We start from the raw sequence: 27,661 nt of genomic DNA, 5'->3' as shown, positions 1-27,661 counted from the left end.
CCGCCTCACACACTAGCGGAGCGGGAGCGCGGCGAGGACGCGAAGCCGCCGGGCTGCTGCGCCCACAGCCAGTCGGAGCCGGAGCCTGAACCGCAGCGCCAGCCCCAGCCGTGTAGAGCCGCAGCCCGCGCCGGGGCCGGCGGCGGCTCACGGACAGCGGGGCGGGCGACCGGTGCTGCCCCGAGGCGGGTAAGGATCTGGCGGCGGCGGCTCGGGGCCCAGAGCGGCCATGGCCGGCGGGAGCTGAGGGAGGGGCGCTCGGTGGAGCGAGGAGACCGGGGCCCAGTCGATGCCCAGCGCGCCGGGACTGAGGCGGAGGCCGCTGGGACACCGAGTGGGGGGTTGCGGCTGGGGCTCCCTGGCCTCCAAGGTCCACTGCGAGAAGCCGAGAGAAGGGAGGGGGTGCCGAGTTGGACCCCAGCCCCGGCGTCCGCACCCGGGCGCGCTCCAAGCCGCGGGGATGAGAGACTCCAGGAGCGCGCGGAATGGAGAAGGTTTAGGGGAAGCGCAAGGCCCTCAGCTCAGCCGGGGGCTGCCGGAGGACCAGGGAAGCTAGGAACATTATCCACGACACACACACTTGTTGGGCGATTTGCTCAGCTCACTCAGGCGCTTCCAGCTCGTCGCGGACACTTGGAAGAGCTACATCACAGACACATACACACATACATTCATCCGTACATATGTGAGCATAGACATACCTCCCGCACACCAGCGCCCACTGGGGCACAGTCACCAGCTCAGAAGCTGCTTCGGCGCCTGCACGATCAGCAGCGGGCACACACAAGCCGTGGCCATAGATAGCTACAACACAATCGGGTGTGATACTGAGCAATGCCAGACACACAAACACAACCTCGTGCCTTCCCGTACGAATGTAACTGCCTCGGTTCGCCAGATGAACGCTCAAAACCTAGCTCCCTACACATACCGCTGAAGGAACACACCCTAACATAAATGGTTGCCCACTCCTTGGCCAGGACATAGGTATACAGCACAGGTCTTGCTTGTCCCTCTCTACTGCACCCACACATACACAACCCAGTGCCTCATAACACGCCTTGATAGCACACACCCTGGCAGAGAGGTACCTACAGCAGCGCCTCACAAACAGAATCCACTGCTTCAAGCATTTTAACACTGGTTGTCACACACACCTTACACCAACAGTGTCACATTACACTCCGCAGCGCGCGCGCGCACACACTACACACGCGCACACACACACCACACTCCACTCTCCCTGGCCAGATTCCCTCGGGAGAAGCCTCCAGGTTCTCCTAGAGAGCATCCAGAGCCCTGTCACCTCAATCGGGACTTTGTTATTGTAAATATCGGCACAACCGGAGCCCCCGGGCCGGCCAGACCGGCTTCTCGGCGACACCTCCCCCCACTTCCACTCCGGGGCCTGACCGGCTGGGTATTCCGGGAACAAGCTGGACCTGACAGGCCGCGCCATGCCGCCACCCTGGAGCTGTGTGGCCTTAGATCCCTTTGCACAATACTAGAGAAGGTGTTTGAGACCTTTTTCGGGCCATTTAGCTGCTTCCTCCGAGCCACCTGGGTCCCTAGCACACCTGGGTCCCGCACACCTGGGTGCCCCTCTACCGGGGCCAGGTTGCAGGCCAGTCCGGTGTGCCGACAAAGCCCCGGGGCTAGAATGGAGACCGCAGCATGCGCAGAAGAAAAACTGGTAGGCGAACAGGACTCTCGTTCCTCCCTTCGGCCACTCTCTGGTAGTTGAGGCTTCTAGCCTCAGTTTCCCCAACAGTGAGGGTAACTATTGCTTCAGCAGGAAAAACGAGTGACGCTGAGGCCATCGAGGACTGAGTGCAGAGCAAGTACCCTGTCTCTGTCGCCTTGAGAGGATCGGTTTTATGAGAATGTCCCCGCCCGGCCAGGCTCGCGGCTTTGTGATTCCGGCGCCGGCTTCCTCCCTGCCCCCCTCCCGGCGCCCGCTGCGCTGCTCCCGCCGGCGCCGGCTTCTGGGGGGACCTAGGCGGAGGCCGGAGATGCGGGAGAGGAGGGATTCCCCGCGGCGGTCCTGAAGGCGAGGGACGCAAGTGGCCTCCTGGCCTAAGAGAGTTCTTACTATACTGCGCCTCACCTAGTCTCTCACCTTGGGCTCGGGGAGGCCAGGCGTCACCCTGGTGGGGGCGGGGATGGCGACCCAAACCTTAGGAGCGGCCGTCGTCCCCCACTACACACAAACACACACACTAGGCGTCTTCTGGGAGGAGGCGCTCGGGCGTGCTTGGGTGTGTGCGGAGAGCGCTCACTGACCGAGAAGGTGAGGACTAGTGCTGCTCACCCAGGACTTAGAGCTGGAAGGTGCAGCGCTTCTTACAGCACCTGCTCTCGGCCAAGCCTCACCAGCTGCCAGAACCTGGACAACCCAGAAGGTATTTGTGGCCGCCTTAGAGGTCTAGTGTGTGAGAGCTACTTTCTTGAGTAGTGGGGTTCGCGGTGGTATTGGAACCTGTAATTGCTGGGCTAGGGCAGAGGATGGATTCCAGAAGAGAATCTACGAAACCTCAGAAAGGTTTCGTAGGGTAGGGTAGAGGGGTATAGGGTGGGGGCTCTGGAGCAGCCTCATCTAGTCTCCTCTCCTCCTGTCTCATATTAGAAGGCACTAGCTTTAAAGGAGTATCTCCCAGCTCTGGGGACTTCTGCAGAGAGCTGGGCAAGAGACGCTGTGTGGAATGGGGCCTGCATGGGTGGGGAGGAGTTAAGAGGGAATCCGGGTTCCATGTCTGTTGTGGGGTGAGAGGTACCCCTGCCAGGAACAAAGGTAGTCGGTGTTGCAGAGATGGATTTTGTTCAACAATGTATTGAGCAGATACTGTTTCCCAGTGCCTATTGTGGGTGCAGTAGTAGAACACACATTATCGTTTCTTTCATAGGCTAGCATATTCGTTCATTGATTCATGGAGCCAGAGAGCACCTACTATGTGCCGGGTGGTGGAGTAAAATGCTCTATCATAGGCTTGGATGACTTAAATATCTAATCTGCCTTGCATTGTATCTGATCTCATTTAGTTCTCCCAAATAACTTCAAGAGGCAGATTTTTTTAAAAAAATGTATTACCTTTATTTATCTAGTTTATCTATGTGTACACACACATACACTTGGAGGTCAGAAATGACTTTCAATGGTCAGTTTTCTCCTTCCACTCTGTAGGCCTCTGGAGTTAAACTACTGGTCATCCAGGCTTGGGACCAGCCCCTTTATCCACTGAGCCTGCTTGCTTGCCCAAGAGACAGGTCCTCCCCACCCCCATTTGATAATACGGAAATAAGGTCACACAACTGGGAAGTGTTAGGGTGAGGGTTTGAACTCCCGGCAATCTGGTTCCAGAATGCAGGTGCCTGGAAGCCTGCAGAGGCTAATAGCCGGTTCTGGGAGATAGGGAAGACGAACAGTACTGCTCGCCGTGGGAAGCCCCTGAGCAGCTCCACCCCATGCGGCTCGCACCCTCCCGCCCAGGCTCTCAGATGCTCCCTTTGTACTTTGGTGTTCTGAGCTTGCAGCACCAGCGACTGTTGTGTAATGGTGCTGGGGCAGTGTTGGGGGGTCAGGGGCTTCAGAGCTGACCTACTCACTGAACAGTGAAGAGCTCGCCTCACAGCATCCAGCAAGGGGTGAACCTTGCTCCCAAGGTTCCAAGTGAACCCTTACCTGTCCTCATGCCTCACGCGTCTCCAATGTTGACTTAAGATGGGGTTTCCTTTGGCCCTTCTGGACTCTTGTTCTCTTGTCCCTCACTCGCACACCTCTTTTTTTGTTTTTGTTTTTTGTTTTTTCGGCTCCTCCATCCTGATGGGGCTGCATGGGTCAGCGTGCCTTTCTCTAATTAGGGCCTGTCTTGTCAGGGTCTTGGGCACCCATGTCACTGGGTGGAGAGGTACCCTTCCCCAGGAAGGCAAACCCAGGCAGATAAGGTACTAATCGCTTCAAAGGCCGCCGCTGGAGACTAATGACTCTCCACCAACTGCCTGGGACAAAGTTCAGTGGTGTTGGGGGTAGGGATGTGGAAAGGCCTCTTTACTGCTTTGCTTCTCCCAGCCCTTCCTGGCAGGCCACATGACTCTACAGCTGCAAATGGCTGGGAGCTTAGGTTCCCTCTTGGTCAGGCCAGGTTGGCAATCCAGGGTTGAGTGAGAGGTAATAAATGTAGGGAATGCCATACTTCAGCTTCAGGTTTCTGTTGAGTCTTTCCAAACCCAGTCTTTAAGATGGGAAGAGACGCTCTTCCATGGATCCTGCCTTTTCATACCGTTTGTAACCTAGAGTGTTTACCATAGTTTTGAGTCTGGATGGGGCAGTGGTGGACAGTCCTTTAAGCCCAGTACTCAGGAGGCAGAGGCAGGTGGATTTCTGAGTTTGAGGCCAGCCTGTTCTACAGATTTGAGTTCCAGGAGAGCCAGGGCTATAGAGAGAAACCTTGTCTTGGAAAACAGAAAAAAAGGAAAAGATTTGGGGAGGGTGCTATAATAATAAGTAATATCAATTTCAAATGACAGAGGATTCACTAGAATGTTTAGCAGTGCACTAGTAGAGCCTTAATTTGTTGGGGGTGGGGGTTGGTAGTGGTGGAGGTGACATATGTGATGATGTATAGTGTGCATGGCTTAAGCTCTTTTTCAGCTAGTGTCTCTCAGGTTGTTTTCCCAGACCTTTGTATTACAATTGCCTAGGGGGTTCTCCAGATCTCACCCTCCAATCAAAATTCCTAAGGGTAGGGCCAGATAATCCCCATTTTGGAAGAACTCTCCAGGAACTTCAAGGATACAAACCTTCCTCAACTCTTGTCCCCATCCTGGGTCACCCTCTTTTTACACCCCATCCCCAGAACTTCCTTGGAAAGGGCCTTCCCCAGTGAAAAGCCTTTCTGGACTCTAGCTGGCTAGAGGCAAAGTAAGGTCTTAAGGAGAAATGGCCCTGGGAGCACTGAGGAGTTTGTATCTCAGGTTGTGATTCCAAGAAAGGAAAAGAGGCCTGCCCCCCACCCCCACCTCCCAGTGAGAGGCATAGTATTTAGCTATCAAAGTGGCCATAAATCAAAATCACCCTGGCTTCGTCAGACCACAGACCCTTCAATTTGCCGCCTAGTTTTGTGAACAGACATTTTCCTAGGAAAATGCTCCTTGGTGATGTTGTGTAGTTCTCCAAGGTGGTGTGACCCTCCGAAACACAAACAATTCTTGATCCGGGGGTGGGGGACATAGACGAGGAAGTTTTTTGGACAGTCCTCTGGAGATACGTTCTGGAGTGTCACGATATTCCTCCTCCTCAAGAGAGTGAGCTGTGGAGAAGAGGCTTGTACACTTATCTGCTGAAGGTCTCACAGGTTCAGGGGGCGTCTACAGTTGCAGAAGGCTCCCCAAGGAAGGTGAAGTGCTTGAGTTGTGCAGGGAATCTGTGCATTTGGCCAACAGTTGCTGAGCATCTACTACAGAGTTGACTCTGAATGGAGAATTTGCCTTTTACCCCAGTGGATTCCTAGGGAATTGGCAAGTAGGCAAGTGAGTCAGCCTTTGACCAAGGCCATCACGAGCTAAACCTGAGGAACTAAAATAACCCCCTGCCACACGAGAATCGTTTACTTCAGCCCTACTGTGTGTCAGGTCCAATGCTAGGTGACACAGTATACAATCAGAAGGTTATAATTGTAATCTCGTCTCTCAAGAGACTTCGGAGTAAGGCCACCCTAGATAGACTACAGGTCCTGAATTCCAGGATAGCCTGGGTCACAGTGTGTGAGACCCCGCCTCAAGAAACGCTCTGTCCTCGTAATCCTGAAGGAAAGATAAACATTAGCCAATTTTCCAAATAGGCCAGGATCTACAAATGTGCTAAGTGCTTTGAAAGAAAAGACCATTTGTTGAGTGCTTACATCGTTATAAACATTTAGCCTACATGAACTCAAACCCGCTGGGAAATACATGGTATCGTCTCCATTTGACAGATGAAAAAAATTGAGGCTTTGAATTGTTTGCTCCAGGAAGTAGGCAGCTGGAACTGAACTCACACACCCAGTCGGGGCTGAAGTCACACCCCGGGTTCTGGCTTACATATGCCAAATGGGTACACAGAGGTAACTCGGGCAGACTGACAGTCCCTGGGCTAGAGCCAGTGTCACAACAGATGGGCCCAGTCTTTAGTGCTGTGCTCTAGGGCCCAGGACACAGCCTAGCACATTTTAAGTGACTCATATGCACGTGTTGAGTATGTGAATGAGCACCTAGCATATACCCACTTTTACCCAGCTTCGGCAGTGGGTCAGTGAGTGAGGGGGGATGAGTGAGACTGTGAACTCTTGCCCCCTTGGAATGAATGTCTGGCATCTTCTTCCTGGGGAGACAGAGAACACAAGAATAGGTGTCCAATACTATAGCTGAACAAACAGGGCCGGGCGGTGTCCGGGGCAGCCCAGTGATTCATTGCCTTAGGATTGGAGTAGACAATAAGTGGCTGTGAGTTGGAAGAGGAGAGGTCACTGTGGGTTGGAGAGGCTTGGGAAGGCACTGTAGGCTTGCAGGAGGAGGCAGAACCTGTCTGCAGTGGGATGGGCATGAGCAGTGTTAGGCCTGGGATGGAAATTAAAGGGATGGGAAAGACAAATGGAGCATGAGGCCTCCTCCCTCCTTACAGAAATGCTGGGCAGAGACTTGGGATTTGAGTAGAGGAAGGGTTCACCATGGTTGAGGGGTTTTTGGGGGTGGGGTGGGGGGTGATGAGAAACCAATGACTGGGACTGTACTGACAAGTCTGATAACATGGGCAGGTGGACCGCCTCAGAACAGGGTGATGAAAGAGGCAGCTAGTGTGGTCATGGTGGTGCAACTTGTAGTCTAGAATATTCACAGCACAGCCCTTCCTGGAAGGCTCTGAGGGTGGCAGAAAGGAGGAGGGTATGAGATACACTGGACTAGTTAGAGGTGGGGAAGGGATGCGTAGGTTCTGGATGTCTGCAGGGATGAGGGTCAAACTGGAGCCAAAGCCAGGTGTGACGGCGCACATCTGTAATCGCAGCATTCTGAAAGCTGAGTCAGGAGTTCAAGGATAGCCTGGGATACCTAGTGAGACTTTGTCTAAAAAAAGACAAGGTCTAGGAATGTGGCTCAGTGGTAGAGCGTTTGTCTAGCATGTACAATGCCCTCTGCTCAATTCTCAGCACTGGGGGAAAATTAAAATAAACCAGGAGGCAGATGATCATCTGGAGAGCAGAGGGGGTGGACCAGGGAAGGGCTGATGGTGTCATCGAAGCTCTGGCCTAGTTAGACCTGCTGGGTTCTCTGTTACTAAGGACAGAACAGGGCAGCTCCCAATGCCAAGTTGAGGGTCAGTCACTCCTAACCCCAATCTTGACCTTCACCACTCCTTCCACACACCTACCCTTTAGCAATAGGCAGCAAGGAATGCTGGGAACCGTGTGTCTGTGTGTGTGTGTCTGTGTGTGTGTGTGTGTGTGTGTGTGTGTGTGTGTGTGTGTTGAGGCACATTTGTGGGGAAGTCAGGGAGGACTAACACCTATTCAACTTTAGCATTTTCTTAATTTTTTTTATTATATTTATTTATTCTGGGGGGGGAGTGCATGTCACAGAAAACATTTGGGGGAGGGTGTCAGATGATAATGTACAAGAGCCAGTTCTCTCCTTCTGATGTGGGTCCTAGGGACTGAACACAGGTCTTGGCAGCAGGTACCTTTACCCACTGAGCCATCTCCCTGGCCCTGCCACTAGCCATTTTTACAAGATACTGGCATTCAGTTGTGGGACTGGGGAACACTGGGTTTTGTGGCTGCTCTTTGTCAAAAACAGAGGATTTGGGATATGATACCTCATACACACGAATTAGAGATGAACCACTCTTTCTCCAGCTCGCATGAGTGGGACATATGGGAATGCCTCTCAGGGTCCTGGGTGTCTGAGGGGTGAATGCATGCTGCTTGGTACTATAGATGTGGGGCGGAGTGCTCCAACTGGAGATGTCCCAGGCCTAACCTTCCACTTGGTTTTGCTCCCTATCTTAGTATCAGGGTAATTACCATGGGTGACTAAGGCAAGATGTTGGTGAGAAGGAGGCGTTGTGCAAAGCTTACAGCTGAAAGCGGATGGGGGGCGGTACCCAGGGAACGTCAGCTGGGGAAGGGCGGGCCACGGGCAGGAGCTGCTGTAGACCTGCCTGTCGCTTTATCAACGTCTCCAGCTGGGTCGTACACAGCTGCTGTACCCCACTGTGGGTGAGGCTCTGGGTTCTGGCATCACAGTGCGGGGCTAGGATTGACTCTCCTTGTGGGAGAATGGTGGTGTATCAGTGAGAGAGGGAGAGTGGGAGGTGGTTCTGACAGCCTTCCGAGTCAGTTTCTTCTTCATAGCTGACGGCCTCTACTTTGTGTCTTCTTGTAGTTCTCCTGATTCTGGAGCCTGCCAGGATGGGGCCTCTGAGGCCCAGCCCAGGGCCTGGGGGGCAGCGGTTGCTGCTGCCCCCCTTACTGCTGGCACTGCTGCTCCTATTGGCTCCATCTGCCAGCCATACCACCCAGGTAGTATACAAGGTGCCAGAGGAACAGCCGCCCAACACCCTTATTGGGAGCCTTGCCGCCGACTACGGTTTGCCAGACGTGGGTCATCTGTATAAACTAGAGGTAGGTGCTCCGTATCTTCGAGTGGATGGCAAGACTGGAGACATTTTCACCACAGAGACCTCCATTGATCGAGAGGGGCTCCGTGAATGCCAGAACCAGATCCCCGGGAATCCCTGTATCCTGGAGTTTGAGGTGTCAATCACAGACCTCGTGCAGAACGGCAGCCCCCGGCTGCTAGAGGGCCAGATAGAGGTGCAAGACATCAATGACAACACGCCGAACTTTGCCTCGCCAGTCATTACCCTGGCCATCCCCGAGAACACCAACATCGGCTCGCTCTTCCCCATCCCGCTGGCCACAGACCGTGACGCCGGCCCCAATGGCGTAGCATCCTATGAGCTGCAGGCTGGGCCTGAGGCCCAGGAGTTATTTGGACTGCAGGTAGCCGAGGACCAGGAGGAGAAGCAGCCACAGCTCATTGTCATGGGCAACCTGGACCGTGAACGCTGGGATTCCTACGACCTCACCATCAAGGTACAGGATGGCGGCAATCCTCCACGTGCCAGCAGCGCCCTGCTTCGTGTCACTGTGCTTGATACAAACGACAACGCCCCCAAGTTCGAGCGGCCTACCTATGAAGCCGAGCTGTCAGAGAACAGTCCCATTGGCCACTCGGTCATCCAGGTGAGAGGCCCACTCCATCTAACCTGTCGGGGTGAGCCACCTTTAGAGATGGGATCCGCCAAAAGCAGGTGGAAGGTTCCTTCACTTAGGGAAGTGACAAAACAGAATACTATAGTGTTTGCCTTTGCATCTCCCCTGCCCCAGACAAAGCAGGATTTCCCACCTGCTTCCTCTCCTCCACCCCTACAAGGGGTACTTTTTGTTTGTTTGTTTGTTTGTTTTTGTTTTTTCGAGAAAGGGTTTCTCTGTGTAGCCCTGGCTGTCCTGGAACTCACTCTGTAGACCAGGCTGGCCTCGAACTCAGAAATCNGCCTGCCTCTGCCTCCCAAGTGCTGGGATTAAAAGTGTGTGCCACCACTGCCCGGCTACAAGTGGTACTTCCCTCCACTGTCAAACTACTTAGATGACAGTGACAGAGCATCTCAGTACCTCCCCTGTCTGTCTCAATTTAGGGAAACTTCTGGGAAGTGAAAATGCTCCAAGCTCAGGGAGTGGCCTCTCCTTAGCCCAGACTGGATCCAGGGATGCATCTTTTATGCAGTAGATCCTCTCCTGCCTTCAGAGTATCTGTCCTCCTACCCAGGGGCAGGTCCCTTTAGCCAGTGAGATTTTTGCTTCGGCTGAAGGCACCTCATTGTGGCCCCTGCCCAACAAAGTTCTGAGATCGTGTCAGCCAGGAGGCTCCTTGCTTTTGACAAATCTCATCTCTCCTCAGCCATGGGGTGCCATTGGTATGTGGTGTTTAAGATGGTTGCCGGGGGTGGGGGGGGGTGGGCAGCAACTCTTTGAAAGTTCTCAGCGCCCTTCTTCATGGGAACTGCCCCAGGGGCTGGGCAGCAGCTTGGTGGGGCTGGAGCTTGGGAAGGAGCAGAGAAGCGTCCCTGCAGACGGGTGGGTGTATCTCCTGCTGTCATCTCAGCCCTTGGCCTCCTGCCAGCCCCATCGTCTTTCTCCTTCGCCATGGGCTGAAGCTATCTCTGTCCATGAAGTGAGCTAACCAAAGAGAGATCAGCTGTCCTGGACACCGTCACCCAACCTGAGAGACCCTTCATTCTGAGTCCAGGAACCGAAGTGTGTGGGTGGGGGTTTTTATCTCTTCTAGAGACTGGTGGACGAGAATATAGAAACGAGGCTGAGAAAGAATAGAAAGACAGCCATTCGGAGTGGTGAATAATAATAGCCTAGGTGCCAGGCGCTGTTCTAAATGCACTATGTGTATTATATAATTTAATCCTTGTAGTACAAGGTAAAGCAAGCATTATCCCCATTTTATAGATAGGAAACTGAGCCCTTAAAGATTTCTAAACTTGCCTGAGGTCAGAGCCCATCTTAGCTCATGTCCTGTACTCTGTCTTTACATCTTCTCAGTGAGATGATGCCAGAAACACAGAGGCCTCGGAGGGAGGCTGGCAGTCCTGGAGAGTGGCTAGGAAGGAGGCAGAGTTAGAACACAGCAGGAGTGGAAGGCTGGGAGTCACAGATAGAAACAAAGATGAGTGGTGAGGGGAAGGAGCTAGCTAAGAACTGAGGTGACCAGTCTAGGGACTGGGAGGCCATGGGAGAGCTGTCCATCACCACCAGAGAGCTAGTGATGGACACGGTGAGGTTGGTAAGGCAAAAGCTAGAGGTTTGCCTGCAAAAGTGTGAAGGGTCAGGGGTGGCGCACGCCTTTAATACCAGCACGTGGGAGGCAGAGGCAGGAGGATCTCTGAGTTCAAGGCCAGCCTGGTCCACAGAGTGAGTTCCAGGACAGCCAGGACTACACAGAGAAACCCTGTTTTGGAGGGCGGGGGAGGAGGTTCACAAGGACACCAAGGTGGCTGGGAGCTCTGGACCAGGAGTTTCCCCTGTAGAAAAGCCTTGACAAGAATAGATGGAGTTCCCGAAGGAGAAGGACAGAAGCCCAACTGTGGCCTGAGGGGGGCCTCTGGGTATAGTGCTCAGCACTGTGTAGCTGGATTTCTTAGAAACAGATAGCTAGGTAAATGAATGAATGAATGGTTGACAGACAGATCAAAAGGAAAGAGCAATTCGGCACACGTGCCATGGTCAAGGCAGCATTAGGTATTTCTTTATATTATCCCATTTAACCTTCATTGCATTCTTATGAAATACGTTCTATTATTCTTCCCCATTTTATGTATTGGTAGAGTGAGGCTTGGGAAGATTAAGTAATTGGCCCAAAGTCATATAATTAATTGGAAAGCAATAGAGTTGGGATTTGAACTCAAGGCTTTCATTTTGCTCCTTAGAGGCTCTGCCAAGTTATGCCTACTCCTCCTTCCCACCCTCTCCCCCAACACACACACACACACACACACACACACTTCATTACATTCTGTTTGGATGTAAATACTCTCGCCAGTGGGTACCTCATGGCCGTTCCCACCTGGCTTCCATTGCCCCATTACCACCCATGTTTGTATAGACTGGGTCCCAGTGCAGGGCGGCCTTGGCGTGGGAGGGCGTGCCCACTGCAAAGGGACAGGCAGTTCATTGTTTGGTGTTGGAAGCCCAGCCTGCTGCCAGGAGGCTCTGTGGCCTGCACCAACCCCTCCCTTCTGGCCTCAGGCTCAGGCCGGATTCCTCTACTGGTGTCTTGCCAGCAGCAGACAACAGTTAAGGAGCTGCAGGAACAGGTTTCCCCAGTTTGACAGCAGTGGCTGGGTTGGGCCTGCTGGGCTCTTTCTGACCCGTATCTCTACCTGGCTGCTTTCAATAGAAATCCCCTCAGCTGGGGCCTCTAACTGGGCATGGGGGAAATCTCCATTGACATGCACACACACATGAACAAGCATACCTTCTCGAACTCAGATAAAGATCACAGCTTACAGTCTGTGTGTATGTATGTCGCATGCCTGCATACAAGGTATGCACATAGGTGCATGCATACCAACCATCTCTACTGCTTAAACCCTTTCTAATCGTTTTTTGGAAGGCTGGGGGGAGGGACAGTTTGTTTATCTGGAATGCCTATTAGCTCCTCATCTCTGTGCTTAGGTGGACTGTTTCAAATGAAGAGTAGAATATAATTCTGCCCAGTCCTGGTGATGCAGCGTCTCTAAGAAGGATTTGCAAGCTGCATCTGGGCTCTTTAGGAAAATAGGTTAGCGGTGTCTACCATAGTGCCATAGGGGGAAGACTGTACCGTGTGCCACTTATGGAAAGGGTGCTAAGTCAGCATCACTGATGTACTTGTGGGAAAGGACATGAGCAGCACAGGGATCCTGGCTTACTAACCTGTCCCTGTTTCCTGTAGGTGAAAGCTAACGACTCAGACCAAGGTGCCAATGCGGAGATTGACTACACGTTTCACCAGGCACCTGAGGTTGTCAGGCGCCTTTTGCGACTAGACCGAAACACTGGACTTATCACCGTCCAGGGTCCCGTGGACCGCGAGGATCTAAGCACTCTGCGTTTCTCCGTGCTTGCCAAGGACCGAGGCGCCACCCCCAAGAGTGCCCGTGCCCAGGTAGTTGTGACTGTGAAAGACATGAACGACAATGCCCCGACCATCGAGATCCGAGGCATAGGGCTGGTGACTCATCAAGATGGAATGGCTAACATATCAGAGGATGTGGCAGAGGAGACTGCCGTGGCCTTGGTGCAGGTGTCTGATCGAGACGAGGGAGAGAACGCAGCCGTCACCTGTGTCGTAGCAGGCGATGTGCCCTTCCAGCTACGCCAGGCCAGCGAGACGGGCAGCGACAGCAAGAAAAAGTATTTCCTGCAGACCACCACCCCTCTTGACTATGAGAAAGTCAAAGACTACACCATCGAGATCGTGGCTGTGGACTCCGGCAACCCTCCACTCTCTAGCACCAACTCCCTCAAGGTGCAGGTGGTAGACGTCAATGACAATGCCCCCGTCTTCACCCAGAGCATCACTGAAGTCGCCTTCCCAGAAAACAACAAGCCTGGTGAAGTGGTGGCCGAGGTCACGGCCAGTGATGCTGACTCTGGCTCTAACGCGGAGCTGGTGTACTCGCTGGAACCTGAGCCAGCTGCCCAAGGGCTCTTCACTATCTCGCCCGAGAATGGAGAGATCCGGGTGAAGACGTCACTGGATCGGGAACAGAGAGACAGCTATGAGCTGAAGGTGGTTGCAGCCGACAAGGGCAGTCCCAGCCTGCAGGGCACAGCCACAGTCCTCGTCAATGTGCTTGACTGTAATGACAATGACCCCAAATTTATGCTGAGTGGCTACAACTTCTCAGTGATGGAGAATATGCCAGCGCTGAGTCCAGTGGGTATGGTGACTGTCATTGACGGAGACAAGGGGGAGAATGCCCGGGTGCAGCTCTCAGTAGAGCAGGACAATGGTGACTTTGTTATCCAGAATGGCACAGGCACCATCTTATCCAGCTTGAGCTTCGATCGGGAGCAACAGAGTACCTACACCTTCCAACTGAAGGCCGTAGATGGCGGCGTCCCACCTCGTTCGGCGTACGTTGGTGTCACCATCAATGTGCTGGATGAAAATGACAATGCACCCTTTATCACCGCCCCCTCCAACACATCTCACCGACTGCTGACCCCGCAGACACGTCTTGGTGAGACAGTCAGCCAGGTGACAGCGGAGGACATTGACTCTGGTATCAATGCTGAGCTGACCTATAGCATCGCCGGCGGCAACCCTTATGGGCTCTTCCAGATTGGATCACATTCAGGCGCCATCACGCTGGAGAAGGAAATTGAACGGCGCCACCACGGGTTACACCGCCTCGTGGTGAAGGTCAGCGATCGTGGTAAGCCCCCTCGCTACGGCACAGCCTTAGTCCACCTTTACGTCAATGAGACCTTAGCCAACCGCACGCTGTTAGAGACCCTCCTCGTTCATAGCCTGGACACGCCCCTGGATATTGACATCGCTGGGGATCCAGAATACGAGCGTTCCAAGCAGCGTGGCAACATCCTCTTTGGGGTTGTAGCAGGTGTGGTGGCCGTCGCCTTACTCATAGCCTTGGCGGTACTCGTGCGCTACTGCCGGCAGCGGGAGGCCAAGAGCGGCTACCAGGCTGGTAAGAAGGAGACTAAGGACCTGTACGCCCCCAAGCCCAGCGGCAAAGCTGCTAAGGGAAACAAGAGCAAAGGGAAGAAAAGCAAGTCGCCGAAACCTGTGAAGCCAGTGGAGGATGAAGATGACACCGGGCTGCAGAAGTCCCTCAAGTTCAACTTAATGAGTGATGCCCCCGGAGACAGTCCCCGAATCCACCTGCCCCTCAACTACCCACCAGGCAGCCCGGACTTGGGCCGCCATTACCGCTCCAACTCCCCACTGCCTTCTATCCAGCTGCAACCCCAGTCACCCTCGGCCTCCAAGAAGCACCAGGTGGTGCAGGACCTGCCGCCTGCAAACACATTTGTGGGCACTGGGGACACCACGTCCACGGGCTCCGAGCAGTACTCCGACTACAGCTATCGCACCAACCCCCCCAAATACCCCAGCAAGCAGGTAGGCCAGCCCTTTCGGCTTAGCACGCCCCAGCCCCCACCCCACCCCTACCATGGGGCCATCTGGACCGAGGTGTGGGAGTGATAGAGGAGGTGTCTTGCCTGCCATGATCGACTAGATCATGAGGGAGCATCCCGAGGTAACTGTGGGAGGTTGGGAACACTGATCTCAGGGTCACTGAACTAAGGACCCTGCTGCCTTGCCCAGATATGGAGGCTTAGGCAGAGTGGGAACTGATAGGGGGGGCTTCCTCGTGTCTCCCTGCCCCTCCCCACGAGGGAGAAGTGTGTGCCTTCTCGAATCCCAGGATGCTGAACTAGCTACTGGGTCTTTCAGGTGAAGCTGATGGGCAGGTAAATAGGTTTGGAGACAGAAGGGCACAGGTGGATATGGGAGAAGACCACTCCAAACCTGGGTCTCTATTGGAGACCAGCTATATAGGTGCTTCTTTGGAGGGGACACAGAAGACCTAGAATCTGGGTGGGGACTCTACTGGGGAGGGGGGCACCTCCCCACTTGTGCCTTCTATATGTACTGTGTATTAACTTCTTCCTCATCCCCAGGCCCCGGGGGCTGGTCCCACATCCCCTACCCCAGCCCTGTTCATGTGGCCTTACAATAAAGTTCTCTATTTTTGGAGTTTTGGTTTCTTATTTTCTCGGAACTGAGAGAAGCAGCGAGAGAGACTGGAAGTAGCTTTGTTCTCAAATCCTGCCTTGATTTCACCATGTCTACCCTTTATCCCTCCCTTCTCCCTAGACCTGTCTATTTTATTCGAGCCCTATCTTAGCATATCATCTTCTGCTTACCCCAACACCCATTTCCATGTCTGGAAGTTCCAACTTTCAAACGGAGCAGTATGGTAGCATGCTCCCTCAGCCCATGTTTATAAGAAGCTGACTCCCTGGTCCAAGACAGTTTTTTTCCCCATCTGCCTACATGGAGTAGCTTCTGAGAGACACCAGAGCACCTGTATGGGGTGGCAGTCTGCTTTCCTGCCCCAGGTGAAGCCAGAGAACCTTTTCATTACACCATCCACCTTCCCTCAGGGCAAGATCTTCCCCCAAGTCCCTTTCCCAGCCTCTTTATCACACCAACAACTCAGCAATTAGCTGGCCCTGCCCTGGGTCTCGCCAAGATCATCTGCCTGGGCTCCAGAGAGGGAGGGCCCTGGGAGAGACAGGTGTTTCTCCAACACTGCAGACACCTACTTTGTACCTACTTGGAGTGAGCCATTGTCTTAGGATGAGGTGTCCCAGCTCTGCCTCCTGTCTAAAGCTACCTCCCTTGCCTTCCTTACCTCCTTACCCTAGCCAGGACTGCCAGCTAGCTCTCTCTCTCCCTCCGTCTCTCACTTCTTGCTCTCCTGGGTCTCCCCTGTCTCTGGTTGTGCCTGAGGGAAGTTAAGTTGTGGGTGAGGGGCCTCCTGTCCTAGGGGAGTCTCTGAGGCCAGAGGCAACTTATCTCCATGGTGACCAAAGAGGTTTGAGACACTCCCAGGAGGACCAAGGTGCCAGCTTCCTTTTTGGTTCCATCTATAAACTCCCCAAAGCCCTGGGGTACCCCCAAAGTGAAAAGACAATCTGAACAGTTTGGAGAAGCAGGATGTGGGGAGGTCATATCTAGTTATGACTTCTTTCTCCTGAGAAGACAGGCTCTGTCAGGTGACCTCCAGAAACTCCCAGCTCTTTCTCTTCCATTTCTGCCTGGCAACCATTGCTTCTTCCTTTCCTTCCAGTTTGCTGATCCCTTTATTCCTCCAAGGTCTGAAGGCTTGTCCCTCACTGGGCACCGACTCAACCCATCCATGGGACCATACTGAGCCTCCCAGCCTTTGAGTATCACCAACCCAAACTACCAGTTGTCATCATCCGAGCAGATAGGCCAAGTTTCTACCGCAGGCTCCGCATGGTACTCGGCTTTGATGGAAAAATGGTTGCCAAGTGAGATGAATCTTAAGTACCAAGTGAGAAGGGATATAGGATGCTTTTCCCTATGTGTACTGCAAAACTATTAACTTTCTTCTCTCTCTCTCTCTCTCTCTCTCTCTCTCTCTCTCTCTCTCTCTGTGTGTCTCTCTCTTTGAGACAAGGTCTCATTATGTAGCCTTGAATGCCGGCCTGGAGCTTGCTATGTATACCTGGCTGGCCTCGAACTCATAGAGATCCACTGCCTTTGCCTTCCTAGAGCTGGAATTAACTTGCGCTACCACATAAGATTCTGTGGAATTTGTATTACTGCTATTCTTCCCCATTTCGGGAAGCCTTGATAGGTGCAAGGTACCATATGTGAATTCACTCAGGGCTCATAACTTTGTGACACGGGCCAGTTTATTATAGTTATTTCACATAAGTGAAAACCAGCCATTGCTGGAGTCAGAATTTAAGCACATAGCACCAGGGAGTCTGAGTTCCAGAGTCTGCCATTATCTACTATACAATTAAAAGATGATTTCATGATTAAGTTAGCAAGAGACTAGCTATCATATTAGCCTATAAAAGGTTCTGCAAAACCCTGTAACAAAGGCTGAACTTGTTAAACTTGTATAACTGAGTTACCCACATTTGTTTGACTTTAATGCCTCCTCCCACTTTTAGGATATAATATGGGGGGAACTAGGAATGGGCTTCTGAGAGAATAGGAACGCAGAGCCAGCTTGTCAGTGGTGGGGAGGATTTGGGCAGAAGGGGACCATTTTGGTTGGAATGGAGGATATAGGAGAGAGTATGGTGAGTTTGGACACCTTGCTAAATGTCACTCGTGAAGAAAAGTCCCTTTCATCTGTTTCTGGGAGGAAGTGAAGTTTAGAAAGAGCACTTGCCCTGCTTAACCTGTGTAAAGCCTTAGCTCAATCCCCATTTGTATTGGGGGGTGGGGTGGGGATGGGGGGAGCATTGAGCACTATGATGACAGTGAGAATGTCGGGTGGATGGGTTTGGCTGAATTTAAGGAGAAAGGGCCAGTAATAGCCAAGATCTGAATTGCTAGGGAGTGGGGTTGCGAATGAGGGAGAAACTCCCAGGATTCCCCGGGTGGGTATCAGCTTTCAGAGTGTGGGTGACGGGACGGTAATGAGCTCACTGCCTGTGTGAAAGACAATCGATGAAAAATAATTTCATTTCAGACATGTTGGATCGGGAGGGTCTGTAGAGGCAGGTAGCCCGTAAAATGCTTAGCAAGGTCTCAGGACCTTCAGGACTGGAGATGGATCGATTTGGGACCTGGTCTTTTAGGATTTGATAGAACTGCCTAAGCAGTTAAAGTTGAGAATAACCACCCAGCTTTTCACTGGAAACAAAACAACACAAAACAAACAAACAAAGCCCAAGGGACTTGCCCACATACAGGACCGAAGGATTTGATCACCAGGTTCTTCAGAGAAGGGGTTCCCTGTGCCTTTGAGGACCGTCCCCGAGCCTGTTTATCCCAATGCCAGGTGGGCCTTGCTCCTGTATAATCTGCTAGCCCCAAAGGTGCAGGTCAGTTTTAGAGACCTTGTTCCTTACCCAGGCCTTGCATCATTTGGGTTCTTGAAAATGTTGAGGTAGCAGTGGGCTGCCTTCCTATTACTGCAAGGCTCCTTGTCCTGAGACCCCCCAACTCTGACTCCAAGCTCCAGACATTAATAGGGGGTTCCAGAAGGACTGGGGAGTGAGAATGTGGGCTCACAAACTCGAGATTGTCTCTTGAATATTTCCTTGACCTCTTATGAAAGGGCCACAGAGCTGAGACAAGGCACTTCTGTCCTGAAGGATTAGCCTGTTGACTCATCAACAGGACCTGGGCCTTGTTGCTCCACTAGCCTCTAGTGGCCCAGGATCTGTGCCCTCCCCAACTCCTGATTTCTGGTTGGCAGGGAAAACCAATGGAGGTCCCAGGTGGGTGGCTTGATGGCTATGCCAAGTGCCAGGCTGAGGTTGCCAGGCTCCTGGTCTGATCATTAACCCGTGGCAGGCAGGCAGGACTTGCTGGCAGGAAACAGCCTGTCACCATTCTGTTCTCCAGATGCCAGCACCCCGTCTCCATTTGTCTGGTTCCACGGAGCAGGAGGTCCCTCCTAGGTCATTTCATTTCCTAAAGGGGTCTCCATGGAGAAGAGCCTTCCCAATTCCTTGGTGGGTGTCACATATTCTACCGGGCAGGGTCTTGCCCTCTAAAGCCACTTTCCTGACCTGGAGTACCTACCGAGAGGTTCCGATTCTGTTCTCTGACACCACAGCTCTGACTTCTTACCAGGTTCCCTCTCCTCTCCCCATCTGCTCCCACACCCAGGCCTCTTATGAAGGGGTTTGTTAGGGTGGCTGAGGGCTCAGTAGGATGAGGCTCTTTGAGGCCTCAGCACTACAGACGTGATCTGAGAAGCAAGCTGCAAGAGGTTGGTCCCTTTTTGGATGGAGGCAATGGCAAGTTTCAGAGCAGTGAGACTGGGTGTGGAGCCCAAGCCTAGAAGGTACACTTAGACTCTTGTGTGCAGAGGAGCACTTTGGGAATTAGGAGGCCTCTGCTTTCACGATGCTGTTTGAGACGCTTGAGGCCCGTGCTGGTGTTTAGAGGCCAGGCTGGCATTTGGAGTTGGCTGACACCGTGCTGCTCTGCTCTTGGGCTCTACTCTCTCCTGGCGCTTCTTCTGGAAAGGCAGGGGAGGCCATGCCTGTTTTGGGAAGCTGGGCCAGGGCCAGAAGAGCTGTGCTGAAATGGTTTACGGTTGGGGATGGCGGTCTGGGGACGGTGATAACTGTGGGACCTATGCTGTGTTGGGACTTTGTGTGGACTTGGCTGTCCCGGGAGCTAGCCTTCAATCTCGAGGCATCTCTGCTAGAGATTGTGCTTTCTTGGGGCCTATGCTGTACTAAGGGGCCGGGCCTCTTCTTGGCTGCTGCTGAGGCCTGGGGGGGTCCTGTTGGGCTTGGGGACTGGTGTGGTGCTGGGCCCCATGGAGAAGGCTAGCCAGCCAAGAGTGACACTCTCTCTCCCTACAGTTACCTCACCGCCGTGTCACCTTCTCGGCCACCAGTCAGGCCCAGGAGCTGCAGGATCCATCACAACACAGTTATTATGACAGTGGCCTGGAGGAATCGGAAACGCCCTCTAGCAAGTCATCCTCCGGCCCCCGACTTGGTCCCCTGGCTCTTCCGGAGGACCACTATGAGCGTACCACCCCTGACGGCAGCATAGGTGAAATGGAGCACCCCGAGAACGGTGAGGAGCGTCCGCAGGCTGAGGCACCCCAGGAATGAGTAAAAATCCAAGAGGGGTGGTGATGCTTTAAAATGATCCTCTATGAAGTCTTGAATGCTGTCTGTATGTCCGGTAGCAAGCACCATGCTTTAAGATATATGTCTGCTCCTTTACTCCTTACCTGAGAAGTCACCTTATGGTCGGTCTGGGAAACAGACTAGAGAGAGGGCGTGGTTTCTGCAACTTGCCCAAAGTTACACGCCTAGACAGTGACAGACCTGAAAGGCCCCTGACTCTAGGGCCTTTGGGTTCAGCCATCACCTTACACAGCCTTCCTGGCCACCGGGATCCTGAGAATGGTGACCAGGAGGCTCAGATAATGGCAAGGAGGCAGGAAGGGGGATGGTGGTCCCCAAATGAGTGAGAGGATTTGACATGAGAGCGTGATATTCTCATGATAGTACACCCAGATGCTCTGAGGAACTCAGGGAAGAATAAACTCTCCCCATCCCCCAGGAGAAGAGCGGGAGAAGGTTTGGTTAAGGAAGGGGAGAGGAAGTCTGGGAGGGTGGGCCTGTCTAGGAGGGGTTTGAAGGGAGGAGCTGGAGGAGAGGTGAGTGTGGGAAAGGATGGTGAGCTATATATTGTGAGAGTGTGCTGGTGCTGCACACGTGTGTGTGTGTGTGTGTGCGCGCGCGCGCGTGTGTGTGTGTGTGTGTGTGTGTGTGTGTGTGTATGTGTATGTGTGTCACGCGCTCGAACAGGTATCCGTGGCAGCCTGTGGCAGACACTCTAAATAAGCCAGCCCTTGGGATAGAAAGACTGACTTAAAGCTGTCCTTGAGTCTCAGACCTCTCTCAGTCCAAAGTCTCCCTCCTCTGAAAAGATGAGAAGTCCCAGACTTGACCCTGAGTCATAGGGCTCTAACCTCCCAGGCCCTGGGCCCAGAGCACCCTCTGCCCCCTCTCCTGCCACTCCATGCGTGACCTCATACCAGTCTCGTCCTTTTTGTGCCCGCGCAGAGCCGGCTGGCCGGAGCAGGCCCTGAGGCAGAGTGCCAGGTAGGTGGGAGCTGCTCTGGGGTCTGGGGTCTAGGGGACTCGCCCCAGCACCCAGCCCCGCCCACCCAGTGCTCTGTTCCATACGGGGGTCCCCCAAGCCTGAACTCCAGAGCTTTGGCACTTTGAAGGTTAACAAGACTAGCCCCTCCTCACCTTACACTGGCAGGAGGCCAAGCTAGGGTGGGTGAGCCCCTGCCCCGGGGCAGAGCTTCTCAGTCATGTCCCCGAGGGGGGTCACCGCCTGGTGCTGTCCCCAAGTGAGGGCGGCCCAGGGGCAGCTGTGACAGGAAGTGCTCATGGCCCAGCCGTTCCCATGGAGACTCTCGCTGCCCAGCAACCACACTGGCTACTGCTGATGTCAGGCGGCCAACTCCTGTTCCCGTGGGTGTTCTGGGCAGGGAGCTGGGGGCAAGGACAGGGTGGTGGCTGGTGAGGGGCTGGTGTGAGGTGGGCAGGGGCTGCATGAGTATGCTTGTTGTTGTGTGTCTGTGTGTGTGTGTGTGTGTGTGCTTATGTGTGACCAGCCCACATAGATGTTCGTCTCCTCCCCATCTCCCCTTGGCTTTAAAGTAAAACATTGCTCTGCTAGGGTGGGGAGGGGTTCTGAGGAAGCTGGGAGCATGTGAGGCTTGAGGGGACTTGGAAGGTATGTGCAGTCTTTGGGGACAGGTGTCTGATGGAGTAGATTTGTATAACCACGGCTGTGTGTGTGTGTGTGTGTGTGTGTGTGTGTGTGTGTGTAGGGGTGGGGGAGGGGCTCTAAATGACAATGGGGTTTCCTTAGCCCTATCTGAAGGTGGCATTCCATGATTGAACCTGTCTGGAGACAGGTGAGGGTTTGTAGATGAGCTGTTTGCGTACCTGTCTGAAGGCAGATTCGGTGTGTGAGAGAGAAGAGTGCTGTAGGGGTGAAGCTGAAAGAACTGTACCTACTTTAGGGGGCTTGGGGGGGGGGGCTGTCCTAGAGGGTAGCGGGAATAGTGACAGTGGGCCACAGGTGGGTAAGGAAGGCTGTGCTTGCCTGAACGGCGTGTGCTTCTGAGCTCGCACCAATGTGTATGATAACGAGAGACCATAGAGCAGAGCTTTTTTGAGGTTGCCATCCCTGACGGCTGTTCTTGCTCTTCTGCAGACCTCCGCCCTTTGCCCGACGTCGCCATGACGGGCACATGTACCCGGGAGTGCAGCGAGTTTGGTCACTCTGACACATGCTGGATGCCTGGCCAGTCGTCTCCCAGCCGCCGGACCAAGAGCAGCGCCCTCAAACTCTCCACCTTCGTGCCTTACCAGGACCGAGGAGGGCAGGAGCCTGCGGGCGCCGGAAGCCCCAGCCCCCCGGAAGACCGGAACACCAAAACGGCCCCCGTGCGCCTCCTGCCCTCCTACAGTGCCTTCTCCCACAGTAGCCATGACTCCTGCAAGGACTCGGCCACCTTGGAGGAAATTCCCTTGACCCAGACCTCGGACTTCCCACCCACAGCCACACCGGCATCTGCCCAGACCGCCGCCAAGCGTGAGATCTACCTGTGAGCCCCCTTCTGGCCGGCGGCCACCCCTCCCCCAGTCGCCGGCCAGCTCCCAACCGGGTCTATTCCAGGGCCCCACTCCTTCCCTCCGGCGTGGACTCTGTGGCCAGGGCCCGATCGGCGGGAGTACTGGCTTCAAGACCACGTTGGCCCTTGCCCCCATGCAGGGTCCAAGTCCCTTCCCCTATTCCTACCCCTTAGCTCCAAGGAGCCCCTTCTTCCCCCTCTATGGGGCTCCACCCAGCGGATGCCCTTGAGGGCTCCTCTGCAATGACTGGGCTCCCTTCCATCTACTTCTAGGGAGCACCCCCTTACTTTGGGCAGATGGTGGAGTCAAGAGTGGGCAGCACACTTTAACTCATTGTTTCCTGCATGGCTGACCAGGGCAGTGTAGCCTTGCAGCTGGGTAAACTAGGGGACATTCCCTGGGAATGCTCAAAGGAAACTTTCCACCACCGGGGGCTCTCTGAAGGGCTGTTGTTACCAAAGGTGGGGTGGGGATTGGGGTGAGAGTGCTGCGAAGGCCCTCTTCCAGTACTGCTCCTGGGCTGGCCCACCTGCCTGTCACAGGCTCATGCCTGATCCCATCTGGGCACCCCCTTTCCCTGCTGGTCTTGCGGTGTCTGTATATAAGGACCTTGGAATGATGTCCCCCATTTCTGCCTGATTTGCAACTTTTCTTGTTGATGTTGTGTTGTCTTGGGGGGCCCCTCTGAGGGGGACCTGCCCTGTGCCCCTCCTCCCTGCCGCAGTGCCCCCCCCCAGGCCTCTATTGTTCCATGTTGTAAATACCCCCGGGGCCTTGGTGGGATTGGGGGTGCAGGCCAAGGAAACAAAGGGTGGGTGGGGGTGGGGACAGGGGTAACATTCGCCTATCAGCAGAGCTGGGCTTTTATTTAATTTTTTTTCTTAAAAAAAAATACAAATCTCTATTTTTTTGGAACTGTTGCGCTGTGCCCTGGGGGGGATCCCCGCTCAGACTGGCCTCCCACACCCAGATGAGCATCACAAGAGGGGCCCTGAGGCTGTTGGGGGGGAGCAGCTGGACAGGGATGGGATGACTGTGCCTCTGGCCTGGTTGGGTAAGTTGGGAGCAGGAATGTTTGCTCAGGGGGTGGCTGGTTGCTGCCTCCTGTGTGGGGGGACCTTGTCTCCTGTATGGAGGGACCTTGCCTCCTCCCTGCCCTCCAACCCCCAGCCCCTGCCATGACTGACCCGTCAGCCTGTAAAACCACCATTGCCTTGATCTCAGGGGGTGGGAAGGGCTGCCTCAGGGCACCCTGGGCTCCAGGCCCCTTCTTCCAGTTGGGCTTCCCTTCATCAGGGTCAGGGGTCCCATGGGGAGGGGGTGGAGAGGTTAGGGGACAGAGAAGCCCAGTCAGCCATGATGAGGTGGGGGTGTTTCTTCACCTCAGGGGGGGGCAAGGTGTGAGGGGTATCCTGCAGAGCGCCCCCCATCTCCCACTGTGGCCATCTCATAGCCTCAGCCTCTCTTCCTTCCAGAAGCCCCCACTGCCTTGGCCCCTACCTCTCCAGCTCCTTAAGGGCCCAGGCTGGGAGGCTGGAGACTCAGGGTATGGCTCCCACTTGACTTAGTCTAAGCTTGGGGAGGGTGGCCCATTGTGGAAGGGGCAGACAGGCTGCTGGGCTGTCTGGTGCCTTCAGGAGCTATGCTACTGGAGTCATGACTCCTGTAACCCCAGAGACCCCACTCCCACCCCAAAAAAGCCAGGGGCTGTAGAATCACCCTGTTCTCTGCCTCCTTACCCCCCCACTTGTGTTTGGGGTAACAGTGTTGGGAAGGGGTGCACTGTTAGGGTGGTGGCCCTGGCTTCTACAGCCCTTCTATGGAGGGCAGTGGGTAGGGGTGGCTACGGTGACAACAGCCAGGTCTAGGGGTTGGCCAAAGGCTCCCATCCCTGGGGGGAGGCTCAGAAAATGGGCCAGGGGGCTTGTTAAAGACACAGCCCCTTTCCCCTGCACAAATGGGGCAGGTGCAATAGTGGCAGAGCTGGTAGCATGAGGTGGCCGGCTAGTGGGGCAGTGGCCTGGAGGGCTGTCCTGGGTCCTGAAGGCTGGGATGTGGACAATAGATTGTAAGAGGCCCATCTGCTCAACGGAGAGGGTAACCCAGCCGAGAGGCGTCCCTGGGGTCAGTAGACTCCCACCGGGAGCCCCTGGTGGCTTGGGTACCCTGACCTGGCCTTGGGGACTCCTGAGCACTGAGCAGGAGGGCAGAGGAACATTTTGCACAATGGAGAAGCCAGAAGGAAGGGAGTAGCCTAGGTGGCTGGAAGGGCTTAGAAGCACAGAGCAGAAGTCCTTCCAGAGGCAAAGGCAGAGCCCTGACCCCCTGGTTGGGGTAAGGGCACTGAGTCTGTCACCACCTGGGCACTCAAGAGGTGAAACCAAAGGTGGGCAGGGGGGTGGGTGACAGACAGCACTAGGGACTAGCTTTGTTGGTCCTAGGTCTGTGAGACCCCTCCCCGATGCCTTGTGTCGCGTACAGTTTTATGTACCAATAGGCGACATTTGGCCAGAGGAGACCCCCCTCAAACCCAGCCTGACCCAGTCAGTGTCTTCCTAGAAGGGACCAAGTTGGTCCCCATCTCTACTTCAGAGCATGTCTGTTAGTAGGGGAAGGGTATGTGGGGACATATTTCCTAGGGTCCCGGAAGAAGCATCTCTCACATCAGGAGGGGAGCTGTTTCTAGGCATCCTGAACCTGGGGGAACCTCCCTACTCCTTATGTCTCCCCTTGGGAGTCTCTGGGGACATGGTTTCCCACCGGGGACCATGGGAACATGTCTCCCTTCCCTACCCAGGCTCTCTGGGGAGCCTGTTTGCCTCCCGGGGTTCCTGGGAGTACCTAAGACAAGTCAGTCTTGGGCCGGCTCTCTTTCCAGGCAAGAGCTGTCTCTGAAGCGCTCTGGAAGAGACGTCTCTGACCCCCATCTCTCCGATGGGAGTGTCTGCCCTGCAGCACTTGGAACGAGGCTGAGCATCTCTGAATTGTCTTTTCTCCTAGGGGCTCTAGGATACCACTCTCTCCAGAGCGCGGCCCCCTGGAGCCATTTTTTCCCTAGGTGGGGGCTGTCCCCAGCGTTGGGAGGGCTTGTGTTGACCATGAGAAAGTCTCTTAGGGGGAGTTATCTCCTTGTGAGACTTCTCTGGGAGAGGGGGGCGTCTCGCCCAAGGGGGTTCCAGGGCGGGTATGTCTGCCCATGGGGAGGGGAGACTGTGTCTCCTCGGGTTATCTGAGTGGGGAGGGGGGCCGTGTCTCTCTCGTGTGTCGGGTGGGAGGGTTGGGGAGGGGGGTTTGGGCGCGTCGGGTGCCCACTTCGGGGTCGTGTTTCTCTCGGTTCGTGCCACTTCCCACCGCCTCGCTCCTCCCGGGAAGGGCCCCGCCCCCACACCATCCCCACCCCCCGGCGCTGCGAGCACAATCCCGTTGATTTGTAACGATTTCCGTCTTTTCTGTCTTTCTCTTTCTCTGACCTCCCTCCCCTCGCCGCGAGCATGCGCAGGCACCGCCCCTACCCCCCTCCGGTTCGGTTCGTTTCCGGTTTGTTTGCTGAGCTGTCAATGAAAGACCCGTGTAATTATTCCCGAGCTTTACAATAAAAGTGTGAAAACCGGACCCCACTCCGCTTCTTCCAGTCCCTCGGGTCTACAGCCCTGGGAGAATATAGAGCTATTCTTGGGTGGATGCCTTGGGCTAGGGGGACGAGTGAGAGAGACCCACACTGGGATGAATGGTGCCCTCCGGGGTTGAAGGCAGGGGGCGGAGGGTAAGACACCTGGTTTGTGCACCATAAAGTGATGTCTATCTGCTCCGGCACTCCACCCCCGAGCTCAGGTGCAGGTCAGGGACGGAGGGCCTCTCTGGGAGGACGATGCTGAATTACCTTCTTCAGTGGGGAGCCCTACAGGGATTTGAGGGTGGGAACTGGGGCCCTTGTGTCGTTCCCTGGTGTATCACTTCCCGCTCCTTTGGCAATGAGTAGGCATTGCGGAACTGGGGGGGGGGGTGTAGGGGCGGGAAGCATCTGTGTGTCTGGCGCTTCCTCCCACGCTCAAGAACGAGGGTTGGAAGTTGATTTTGGGGAAGGGGACCGATAAGGTCTCTGTCCTGAGCTCCGACTGCGTTCTCCTCCCCTTTCCCTAAAGGAGCGGCCTGGCCTCCTCTGTCCAGCTCCCGGGTAAACACGGGCTTGAGAGAGGTCGAAGAACTGATACTTGATCCGCCAGTTCCCGGCCCCGCCTTCGCGGACGCGCCTCCTCTCCCAGCCCGGCTTGTTTCCGCTCCGCCTACGCGCTCCCTGCGGGGCCGGTGCGTTCTGGGCTCGGACTCCGGGTCCATCCAGCCTCTGGGATTAGCCGAGCACAGGGACTAATCCTGGATGAGCCACGGTGTAAACCCGGATTGACTATGGGAAGGCAGGGGGTCGGGGGGGGGGGCGAGGGCCTCGGTCGCTTGCTCCCCTTCAATCCATTCCTACATGCACGGCATGATGGAGTCTAGACTTTCCAGGTCTCTGGTACTTTTGAAATGACCTGTAGCTAGCCCTGTATTGAAGGATGAGAATGGATGGGAGGAAGCTAGAGAGGACGTCATGAAGACACAGCTGGATCATGCACTCCTAAATGTGGCACATTGGTATAAGTGGGAGAAGAGATGAGGGAAGCAAAGTTCTTGGCAGCCTTGAGTCCACAGGATTAGGTCAGCTCCCTGGCCGAGTCTGCAAGCCATTCAGTCCCGCTGTACCCCAGGTACACACTTACAAGCCCTCCACTCTACCAGTGGCCATAGTGATGGTTCCTCCAGTCTTCAGATCTCATTGAATGAGGAGGCAGTGTGGAGGGTCCATGCCCTTCCCACCCTCATTTGATGAGACAGTGGAGGATGGGAAGGCCCTCCCTCCAGTTAAGACCAAGCCAAGGGGGGAAAATGTCAATGGTTAAGGAAGTTGAAGGAGATGGGGAGTGACCATCCTGACCCAGGTTCACTTACTAATTCTACAAACATCTCCTGGGCCTCTCCCTCTTACCAGTCAAGAACCAGATACTGGGACACCCCAAGAATGACGCATGATCTCTATGAGAAATAAAGACAGGTAAACAATGAACACATCTTGTGTTCAGCAGAGACTTGAGCCTGAAATT

At 54.6% G+C, this 27,661-nt stretch overlaps 1 protein-coding gene across 6 annotated transcripts; it reads left to right on the top strand.

Annotated features, from left to right (window-relative positions):
- Pcdh1 (protocadherin 1) lies at positions 1–25,689 on the top strand. Of its 6 annotated transcripts, XM_029546866.1 has the most exons (6): positions 381–1,693; positions 8,413–9,275; positions 12,535–14,730; positions 19,710–19,929; positions 20,931–20,969; positions 22,102–22,187. In XM_029546866.1, exons 1-5 carry the CDS (start codon positions 1,675–1,677, stop codon positions 20,954–20,956), a joined length of 3,324 nt encoding a protein of 1,107 aa, XP_029402726.1. In that variant the 5' UTR covers positions 381–1,674; the 3' UTR covers positions 20,957–20,969; positions 22,102–22,187. The 6 variants fall into 6 exon arrangements, with proteins under 6 accessions (XP_021069919.1, XP_029402726.1, XP_029402723.1 ...); XM_021214260.2 differs by lacking the exons at positions 381–1,693; positions 20,931–20,969 and adding an exon at positions 1–189 and having other exon boundaries at positions 22,102–25,689; XM_029546863.1 differs by lacking the exon at positions 20,931–20,969 and having other exon boundaries at positions 22,102–23,327.
- The last annotated feature ends 1,972 nt before the right edge of the window (positions 25,690–27,661 follow it).

Source organism: Mus pahari, chromosome 15 (genome assembly GCF_900095145.1).
Source record: "Mus pahari chromosome 15, PAHARI_EIJ_v1.1, whole genome shotgun sequence".
In the NCBI taxonomy this organism is placed as follows: Eukaryota; Metazoa; Chordata; class Mammalia; order Rodentia; family Muridae; genus Mus; species Mus pahari.
Note: the sequence above shows the minus strand (reverse complement) of the source record. Positions and strands in the feature narration are given on the sequence as shown.

Coding starts and splice junctions, on each gene's coding strand:
- Pcdh1 (XM_029546863.1), top strand. Junction 9,276..12,534: donor TTGGCCACTCGGTCATCCAG/GTGAGAGGCCCA, acceptor TGTTTCCTGTAG/GTGAAAGCTAACGACTCAGA. Junction 14,731..19,709: donor CCAAATACCCCAGCAAGCAG/GTAGGCCAGCCC, acceptor CTCTCCCTACAG/TTACCTCACCGCCGTGTCAC.